The sequence below is a fragment of the Crocodylus siamensis genome, chromosome 11 (genome assembly GCF_052110815.1).
Source record: "Crocodylus siamensis isolate JL-2025a chromosome 11, ASM5211081v1, whole genome shotgun sequence".
NCBI lineage: Eukaryota > Metazoa > Chordata > Crocodylia > Crocodylidae > Crocodylus > Crocodylus siamensis.
The window spans coordinates 3,786,751-3,797,595 of record NC_143405.1 but is presented as its reverse complement, the minus strand read 5'-3'; the positions used below and the strand labels follow the sequence as shown (position 1 = coordinate 3,797,595).

The 10,845-nt window shown below is 40.9% G+C and overlaps 1 protein-coding gene across 1 annotated transcript; it reads right to left on the bottom strand.

Annotated features, from left to right (window-relative positions):
• Positions 1 to 457: 457 nt before the first annotated feature.
• PSMD5 (proteasome 26S subunit, non-ATPase 5) lies at positions 458 to 10,616 on the bottom strand. The gene is made up of 10 exons (XM_090022860.1): positions 10,412 to 10,616; positions 10,171 to 10,315; positions 8,574 to 8,687; positions 8,004 to 8,132; positions 7,106 to 7,215; positions 6,242 to 6,384; positions 4,623 to 4,814; positions 3,584 to 3,693; positions 3,201 to 3,341; positions 458 to 2,645 (listed from the first exon to the last, which is right to left on the bottom strand). Exons 1-10 carry the CDS (start codon positions 10,582 to 10,584, stop codon positions 2,388 to 2,390), a joined length of 1,515 nt encoding a protein of 504 aa, XP_089878986.1. The 5' UTR covers positions 10,585 to 10,616; the 3' UTR covers positions 458 to 2,387.
• Between the last annotated feature and the right edge of the window lie 229 nt (positions 10,617 to 10,845).

Genomic DNA, 10,845 nt, shown 5'->3' with positions numbered 1-10,845 from the left:
CCCCGCCCCGCTTGCAAGCAGCTGTGTTCTGGAAAGCCAAGCTCTTGCTTTCATACCTTTTTTCAGTACCGCTTCCCCAGAAGGTCAGTAAGTGCTAGATACAACTTAAAAGGTCAAACCACCAAGATCAGCTGAAGATGGGAATAGGAGCCATGCTTTCAGCCCTAGGCTGTCACAGAAGGGAGTCTGAAGCTGCTGAGTTTCTGAAACTGGGAAGCTGATATTACTGGCTGAAGTTGAGTGAGAATTTATTTCTGACTGGTACAGAAATATAGGTCATCAAGAGCCTGCAAGTGACGTCCTCTTCCAGAGAAGGAACCAGGAACAGTGCTCCAGGGAGAAACAGCACAGCCTAAAGAATAATTCTCCATGTGCATCTTCCAGAACATGCTCCCAAACTCTGGCAAATGTGAAGTGACAGTTCAAAGCACACAAGGAAGAGACTTGCAACTTGTGAAAAAGTTTATATACTAGTTTACTTTTACTGAAGTTTCAATACAGGGCTCATACAATGGTTACCAGCACACAAAAGCTAACTAAACCCATAACATGAGACTAGTCAGTCCAAGGAAAAGCAGGTATTTTTTAACTACTTTCGACACAGCTTAAAAACTTAAAAAAAAAGTTTCCACATGCAGTATTTACAACGTTTCTCGTGATGGTTTCCCCTTAATGCAACAAACAGGTTTGCCCTTTTTCCTGACAAGGGAGACACTGAAATATTACACTGTCCACTAGCAGGTACCACAGATGTAATTATTTATATAAGGTTTTCTGACAGACAGTTCTAACCACAGGATAAGGGCCAATATCCATAATAATTCCAGTTCAGGTACATAAGTAGAAGTTGCTTAACAAGTTTTTCTACATTGAGAAAATGAATTCATCGCTTTTCCTCTCCACCCCCTAAACCTCTGGGTACCCTGAGCCTTTGTCTGTCTTGCCCCATTTATGAAAAGTCTTGCAAAGACAGGGATGTTAGTTCTCCTCCTGCCCAAAACCCACACACAGCCAGAGGGGTGCTGCAGTGCAATCGAGGCGATTCACTCATTCACCATAGCTTGGCAGGATGGGCAAATGAGCAAGCCACTACCATACTGTGCATCTAACCTGATGTATTACGACATTATGAGGTAACCTTAGTGTTCCCTTAACACCATTTTTTTAAATTATGCCATCAATGGTATTTTATGCCCTAAGCAAAAGTAAACTGATGGTTTAAATTACGGCAGAACACAAATATTAAGTAAACTTGATCTGTGGATCATCATTACCAAACTAACTAACCAATGGTCTAGCTAGCCTGGGACCTCATCCCCACAACAGCTTATCTTCAGAGGAGGACATACACTCACATACCACACGCAAGCTGGTCTAGAAGTTTTCCTCCCTGGCTCAGTGTATGTATGCCTTTACACACTGAGCCCTGATGCCTTATTGCATATAAGGCAACTAAAGTTCAAGAGTTGTTTTAAATAAAAAATATTTATATTAAAAAAAAAAAAAAGAGAGAGAGAGAGAGAACTAGTTAAAATTTGGTTCTGAAGTAGACAGACTGACTCAAGAAGAGCATAACTCATATCATCTCCTCTTCAACAAGTAATCTAAGCTGCCAGCAAGAAATAGCATCTAACAGCAAAGTCAACATTTCCCATTTGTTTTTGCACTTGCTTCAGCAAAGGTGAATATTTGCAAAAAAGTTCAAGATTTTCCACATTCACTCTGACCATACAAAACAAACAATATTTAGCATCATCCATTCATATGAGTTGCATGTCCAGCAGAGGAAACTGAAAATAAAAAGTCCTCTATGTGCCATCGTTGAGGAGTTGAACTCAACACCATCTCATGTTAGTATGAGAACTCCCAGGATTTATTTATTTTATTAAATTTTTAATGACACATGGTCAGTTAAGACAGGATTTTCTACTGGTGTACCACATGAGAGAAGCGAAAAAAAAAATTCCCTAGACTTCGCAGCATTTGATGTTACAGAATCTGCCTTTTGTTTGATTTGACAAGAAAACATGATGAGAACCTCAAAACCAGGAACACTCAGGCTAAACATACACCAATAATCACTGCAAAATAAAATATAATCAGCTACTGACAAAATGCTCATCTCAGTCCCTGTTATTTTTAAACAATATAATATGCACCCATACAGAAGGTGGACTTATGTATACACCATGATACCCTTAAGAAAGTTCCACTGTGCCCTCTGGTTGCCAAGAGTTACTCTCCTGACCTTGTCATTTCCAACAGTGTCAGATACTTGAGTTCCTTTCATGAGCTCAGATCCCCCTGCTGAACTGGAGTCACTTGTACTAAGCACTGCTCCAGTACCATGGGGATTGCCAGAAAGGAAAAATGAGGAGTGAGTAATACTATTCTGCTCCTTCCACAGCAGTGGTAGATACAGCCTTAACATAGTAAGGACCTTCACGCAGGTAAGCCTTAAGCCTTAGGTAATACTGGTTTCCAAAGACTTCAGCAATTGTCTTAGAATTGACAAGGGCCTTAACCAGTTCATATTTGGCATCCTTTGAAGGCTTGTCAGGTTCCACAGATCTGTCTACGATGTATTCTATGAATCCTGGACTTTCAAGCATCAATTTCTGGGCCCATGGCTGGCTTGCAATGGCCTAATCAAAAGAAAAAGAAAAACAGTAAAATCGCTTTTTTAAAATGCTGAGACAGTAAGCCAGTGGGTAAGCTACAGCAGGGCTGAGCATGCAAGCGTAACCAGATAAGCATTCTGGGCAACAGGAAACAGACAACTAGACGACACTGGATGCCACTGAAACCAAAAGAACTTCTTATACTGGACACAGGCCAGAGTCGTGTTTTCTTTCCCTTTGATTTCAAGTGAATTATGAAGAACTACTACTGTGACACACTGGCAGCAGGAAAGGTGGTAATTCAATTCCCTGTTTAGTTCATAAGAAAACAAAGACAACAGAGCAGACTCATTTGGTATCCAGTTTCAATGCTATTTGGGTTTTCATCTGCTGTGCAAGGTTCAGGCACAGAAGACAAACTAGAGATCCCTCAACGCTAGTTATAGCTTCTAGATGGATATACAGAAGGAATGCTAAACTTATTCATTTTAATTCAGTCATTAGGACAAGAGGTTATGACCTGGAATGGAAGTTACGACTTCTAGACTCATTCAAGGAGGAAAAAAAAACAAAACTCACAGTAAATACTCTTAAAGCCCCACAGTGGAGATCAGGAAATGGCTGAGTGCTGATGCCCCTGAAGAGCTCCAAAGGCTGGCTTGATAAGGAGGCAAACCAGGATTCAGTCATTCTTAGAAGGTCTTCTGTCTGCTGGTCTGGCTACAGAGACAGAAAGACTGGTGACCAATGAATCACTATTACCTAGCATTTACCAAGTACCCATCTTTCACTTTCATGCATCAAAACCAGAAGGTTACACACTTCCCCATCAGCAAAAAAATCAACCTGCCTTCAATAAGTGTTTCATCAGGGATCATTACCACCACTGACCCTTTAGGAAACTTGACTTAACCTCCACAAGACATATAGTAATAATCTTCTACACTGTAAATAAAACTTACTGGCAAGTAAAGAAGAGAAGATATGGCATCCAAGCACCGAAGTCTTAGCTCTGTTGGGGAATTCTTTGCGTGGTGCCCAATTCTGTTCAGCAGATCTTGGAACCGACTCTCTTGGCGGGGGAAAAAAAATAAATAAAGCATCAAGAGAGGTTTCACTTCAAGTGACAGGACTGACAACTTTTGTACTCTGTCCAATTCTTACTATTATACTATATTAGTACCGAAGAATGCACTGTTGGGGAGAGGGAGGTTCTTTGATGTACTAAAATGCCTTAAGTGGTTCTGAAATTACCACTCCTGGACTCTCTCAAGGCTACCAAAAAGGAAGGTGACAAGCAAAAAAAATACCATAGTTGCATTTTTCTACTTGGAATGAGAACTCCTTTATCTCATTTTAAAAAGCCAGCAAAAGTAGATATCTGCTAGTGTCAACTTTCAATATTAAACTGGAATGCATCTGATCAGCAGCAAGAAGTTCCCCATTTTGTTTCCAATTCTATAAGACTTCAGCCTATCGTCTAATCTTATTCTGAAGAAAAATATATGATTTCTAAAACCAGTATCAAGTCTTTTCCTCACTTTAAATTCTAATGTCAGCAGAAGGAAGGAAAGTGATCTACAACTATAGTGTTATCATGGACTTGCACCACACTGGTCAGTAGAAACTAAAGTAAGTGTTACTTAAAGTTCTACTGATGTAAGTATATTCGAAACACCAAGAATTCTAGCTCATGGCACAAGACAATCTGATACCGTGTCGGATCAGGACTAATAATGCCATGTATAATTAAACCCCTTTTGATAGTCTGTAGCCCTTGTCTTTCATCAGAATGCAACTACTATCAAAATTAAAGAGAGGCAGTAAGCAATAATTTATGCTCAGGCTTTGCAGCAGTTAAAACAAACAAAAAACTTCAGTTGTAAAATTTAGGTAAGCAGACATGTTTTAAGATTCCTTTCCCAACTTTAAATGTAAAATGTCTCCCTTCAAAGAGCTCCCCTTAGTTTTATTAGAATATAGGAAAAAAATGATACAAACTAGTTTTCTGCAAAACCTGTTTTCCTTCCATATTTGATCCTAGGATTCCAAGCGTGTCCACAGCTACTCCAATCATGGTTGGGTCATGACCTTCTGCCATTTCAAAGACTTTTTCCACAAACACAGGGTACCGTTCACAGATCTGCTGAGGGCTGTCTACAATAGCCAGATTTCCAAAAAATTTAACAAATCCTGTCCAAAGCAAAACAAAAGATATTCAACCAAAATAGAAAGTTCTTTGATGGTGTAATAAGTCAATGGGAAAGAGATAAAAGGAAACTTCTCCACAATTGCATTATCAAACAGCACCAAAATAAAGCTATTTGTTGCTATAACTGACACTTCTAATGTGGCAAGTAGTGCTCGTGAAAGGTGCCAGAACACTATTAGATAGGTCAGTATTTTAAAAAGCAGTGAGTACAGAACAGACAGAGGTACAGGCATCTTCTCTCAAAGAACACACAAAAAATTGCCAACTACCTTTATAAAAATACTTACATACATAAAATGTCACCCTAGCCTAGATATACCGTGTGTGTGTTTCAGCTCTGTCACTGAGAAACTGCAAATACTAGAGTAGTTAATTTTCTATCACCTACTTAAATTTTGACAGCTCTGCTGAGACTACTAACAAGAAAGCCAATATAGCGTGCAAGAAAGTATGAGAAAGACACCTGCACAGCAGTAAACAGGCAGAAACAAGTGCCACCCACTTTCATTTAGTTTATATGGTAAGTGGCCAATACCAAAATATCAGATCAAAGCCACAGCTTCTCAGTATTCAAGCAGGGTGTAGTTCATTTACATGCCCTTCTCTTTTCCTGATCTCTTCCCCTCACTTTCTAAAACCCGGTCTGTCCTTCAAGAAGGGACATGGATTGGTTCGACTTAAAATGTTTTTAAAATAATTCCCTTAAGTCAAAAATTACTGTAGATTAATTAGATATTGTTCATTATTTATGCCCTTAATTCATATAATTCACCTCAGATAAGGAAAATAAGACTCATTATTCCCAAATCTCATGCACAAATGTTTTTTCCTCAAAAAAAATCAATCAATCAATCAGGAATATATTAAATCAGCTACTATATTAAAAGGGACGGCATAAAACTTAAAGGAAAAAAAAGGTTACTTCTATTGAGATACTTTAAACATCTACTCTTGGAAAAAAAACTGCACAATTGTTGCATCTAAACAATTAGCGAAAAAGAAAAAAGTCGTCTTTGACCAAGTAATATCGAAAATGCAGTTTATTTTACTTCCATGGTAAAACAAAGGAGGAAAGACATTTTTATATATAAAATACCCTAACCATTTTTTTTTACTCTTTCAGAAGGACAGTACCCAAAACTGCTCTATATGTTGTGCCTTTTCCTTGACTTACTAGATTTCAAGTTTGTGGGAACCCTTTAAAGCTATATTTAGCAATACCACAGACAATTAAATTGTGTATCTACAGCACATAACTGTACCCGTGACGCATTTTTCCTTTTCTCAATCAGTCAAAACAGCATTCATGTTGTAGACTGAACAATGCTTCTATACATACATTTCCCTTCAAACTAAGACAAAGAATTAGCAAGGATTCTTTATTAGAAATAATTAACAACAAATTTACCTGGCAAGTAGAAGCCTGAGAAAGGATCAGAATCTGCACCAATGATTATATTAGAAATTTTATCAATGATCCCTTGTTGGGCAAGATACCGACGTCCATGTTGAGTGTAAGCCAAAGAGGTCACCATCTCTATGCAGGTTGTTCTACAGCAAAGAGAGAAATAAATCCTCACTTGACCTATTGCAGATTCTTTTTAAAGAAACCAGAGATTTTTCAGAGAACTTCAAAAGGATAAGAAAAATATTTTTCTAGTCTTCCAGCCATTTTAGAGATCCCCATACAAGTTGAATGAATACTCATATTGCAGTAGTACCAAGAGACCCCAATCAGGATGTGTCCAAATATTCCCAGCACAGTATTAAAAAAGCAAAAAAAACCCAAACAAACCCAAAACTTATTTTTCTAAGTTCTTTTAAGATTGTAAGTGGCAATGAGAAATGCTAGCTGAAGAAGACAATTCCTAGCCACTACACATCCAGAGTTGGCCAAGATCCAATTATTTCTAGAAATGTTAAAAACAGACAAGACTACATGCATTCCAGACTGACTAATAACAGACTTTAAACATATCCAAGTGAGACCACCAACCTGCATCAGAATCTGCTAGCAGATTTCCTGAACACCTGAGGAATCCCAACTTAAATCAGTATTTGGCCACTGTTCTCAGAAAACAAGCGAGACTTAAACTGGTTTCCTGAAAGCAGCATCCAAAGAGATGTATAAAAGGTATTGGAGGATAGTTATATTCTAAGAGGAGAAAAGAAGTCAAACCTGTGCACACGAGCTACATAAAACTGTGTACAGACCAGTACAAAGCAGCCAAGGGATGCACGTACCAGAGACTATGATAATGTGACAACATACCTGACCAGCACATCCTCTCCGGTCAGTTCGCCAAGCAGGTCAGATACTAATCCGCTGTTTGCACAGTAATTCAAAGAATCTGCTGACACTGAAGAAATCTCAACAATTAACTAAACAAAACACAAGAAAAGAGGCAATCTTATAAGAACTATCTACGTTGAATTAGGATTATAAAGTTATATAGGCCTATAAGCATTTAACTTTCCAAATATCTACCTGAAAATATTACTTCTTAATCCCCATTTCTTATTAATTTGTTTCATAAATGACTTAGATTTTCTGCTCATTCATTTGGTTTCTTCTTGCATCCTATCTTGTACAATTTAATCTATTAAACAAGACTGCAAGTCTCACTGTGCACTTTCCTGGCTCACCCCATTTCAAAAGTAAGAGAGCCATGAAATACCACTTGTAATTTCAGAGAAGAGTATGGGTATAGCCCTTTTCCTTCCCAATCTTTTTTGCCATCCAGAAGTATGCAAAATCTGCAAGTCACTTGAAAGTGATAGACTTGCTCCATCTTGCAAACACTCTATCAAATCCATAATCATAGCCCATAATTACAACACGTTAGAACTTTAGTGCCAAAATTAGAAGGCACCGAAGGTTAGATCCTATTCCACCTACTAGATGCTTAAGTGGACATTGGTGTCTAAGTGTGATCTTGTTCCACCTGGCTCACATCCCTGAAAATCTGTTAACGCGAAAGGTGAGTTGGTCCTCCTCCTCGCTGCTTTTAGAATTTAATCGTAAAACTCAACATGCTACAAAGATGGACTAATGGTTTTTCAAAGACAGAACCAGGGTTGAATTAAAAAAAATAAAAAAAAAAAATCACACTTAAAACCTACAACCTACTCCACCAAAAAAAAAAAACAAACAACTATATTTCTCTTACCTCGTATACTCTATATCGTACAATATCACTTGTTGCCATGACATTTTTCAAGTCAGCCAACAGACTTCTTCCAAATAAAGCCTCAAGCCCATCTTGGGTCTGTGCTATTCTTGACAGTGATTTGATGGCCTACAAAAAAGAAAACAAAACAGCAGCTTACAATTATATGCATTATACACACAAAGAGAAAACAATGAAACATCAGCTAAATTGTTCCTTACCAGTCAGTTAATACATTATACATCTGAAGCTAAGCTTTGACAATGGGAGTCACTGGTCTGTCTGCTGAGTCTGATCTAGGCAAGTCTGCTGTAACTGGACCAAAGCCTGTCAATTCAGTTCAAAGGTCCACTACTATCAAGAGACAAGGATGCTGGGTAAGATTTTCTCAAAACATTAAAGCCAAAGCGCTTTAGACGCTTTTGAGAAGTTTGCTCTCTGGGGCTCTCAGCCTTTCATTTCTTCGGTATAGTAATCAAGGCTACCATCTTAGCCAAAACAGATACTGTATACAATACAAGGAACACTTCAATTATAGGGAAAAATATTGAAAAGGTTCACAATGCTTACCTCTTTAGCTACAGATATTTTCTCTCCACCAATGCAATAAATGATCTGCCTTAGTAATTCAGGATTCCCAACAACTTCTCTAACAGCATCCGAATTTTCAACTATCCTTCCAACCTGAGAATTCAGTTGAACATGAAGTATTAGTTTGTTTCCATCAATTTCAAAACTACACACAACAGTTGAACCAGTATTTAAATATCTTAAGTAGAAATTTTAAATTTATATAAAAGCAACATTTGCAAGAAAATTATGCAGGTCAGCTATGTCAATTACTACACTTTTCTCTCAGAGTTCGTGTTGTCAAATTAACGCCTACAAATACCACAAGAAATCAGTGTTAGGTTTTTCCTTGACAGTTTAGGAAGCTCTCAGCGGCTTTGTTTGCCACCTGTCAGTGCACAAAAGCCAACTCCTTCAGTTCCCATCTTCAGTGAACAAAGCATAACTCTTCTTCGTAAGTACCATCACACCAACTATCCTGGGACCAAACAGGAATCTGAGAGTGGATTGCCCATTTTCTCTGCATCACTGTTTACTATTTTTGATTTCTGATTGATTCAGCAAGACCTGAACAAACAGGTGCCCTGAGTTCTTTCACATGTCATTTGTTCTCAACACCGAAGCTGTTGATAATATTTGAACACCTTGTTTAAACCGGGCGTGAATCTCAAAGAGAAGCAGTAACTCTTCCATTCTCCTCAAATAAAAGAGTGCGCAGCAGTAGCATGGGGCACAACCAGGTACCTGCCTGGGTTACAGGCAGAGTCTACTCTGGGGGCCATGCGATTGATTACACAGCTGCCAGCTGTAGCTGCTTTCTCTTCACACCCTTCCTCCCTCCCCAGACCAGCACCTGGGGCAACCACCCCATTTCTCATGCCCTAGTTATGACACCAGTACACGATCACTGGACTCCAAGTCTATCTGTTAATTCAAGTACCGGTTTGCACAGCTCATCCATAAAATGAAATGCAACAGACAGCATTTAATACCTGGCCTCGCCCAACAACATTCTTGAGTTCCTGCAGCGAATGAGATGTTGGATTTGCTACCTGGATTTTTTCAAGACTCAAGATACTATTTTAAGCATTTTGCCTGGTTTTGAAGAACAGAAAGCGCACCCATTACATCATTTCCTATCAAGCGTGGTGCCATTTCTGCTGTGGAAACTTTCTGCCCGAAGTCCCTCAACCTCCTCCACCCTGCCCTATAAAATACTTTTAATAATATCCCAGTTCTCAACATCACCTGCCACTTGACTCTGCTTCTGCCACTCTTCTGACTGTAGTTCAAAGTATACAAGCCAGCTATTGCTCCGTTGGCAATATCAATGACAAGTGCTGGAAAGGTACTGTGCACAGCATTACACAGATGTGGTACCACGCGCAGTGCCACAGATTATAACGTTAGCGCTTTTGTCCTAGCTTGGTACTGGGATGTAAAGAATTAATTACGCCTATCTGTACACGCACACAAATACACACGCGCACTTTTGCGCACGCATCTACATACAGAACAGCGGGTAACGATGTGCAGCCACGGCAGGCGAAGACCCCGCTGTGTGGAGCATCCCGCCCGTGGGCCCCGCATTTCCTACCTGCGAGATGGTGAGAATCTTGACCGAGTCGTCGGGGTGGAAGAGCCCTTCCTGCAGCTCGCCCCGGAAGTCACGGATGACGTCCAGCGGGTCCAGGGCCTGAAGGAACCGCTCCAAGATGGACACGCACAAGGACACCTGCTCCCTGTCGGTGAGGGGGGGAGCAAAGAGGCCCGTGAGGCTCGGAGACCCCGACCCCGCCGTGCCCCTGCCCCCCTCCCGCACCCCTCCCCCCGCGCACCGCTCGTTGCGGCGCAGCAGGGCGAAGAGCCCCGCCAGGCGCAGGTCCCGCGCGCGCTGGCGGAGGGCAGCGAGCGGCAGGGCGTGCACGGCGGCCCGCAGCGCCCGCAGCCCCTCCAGCGGCTCCTCTAGCCGCGACACACGCTCCAGCAGCTCCAGCACCGCCTCCGCCATCTTGAAGCCGCGGGGCCGACGGGAGCCTCGTAGATCTCGCGAGAGCTCCGCCCCCTAGCAACCGTCGCTCCGCTGTTTTGTAAACAAAATGGCGGGCTGTCACTCATTCTGCTCCCCTGAATGGCTGCAGGGCCGCCTTGCGCCCTGCCCCACCCGCCCACCGTCAGGGTGGGGGAGAGACGTCATAGGGATGTTAATGACATCACAGTGCTCCTGGGCAGTGCCTGCCCCCCACCAGCTCCTGGTGACCTCATCGCCTCA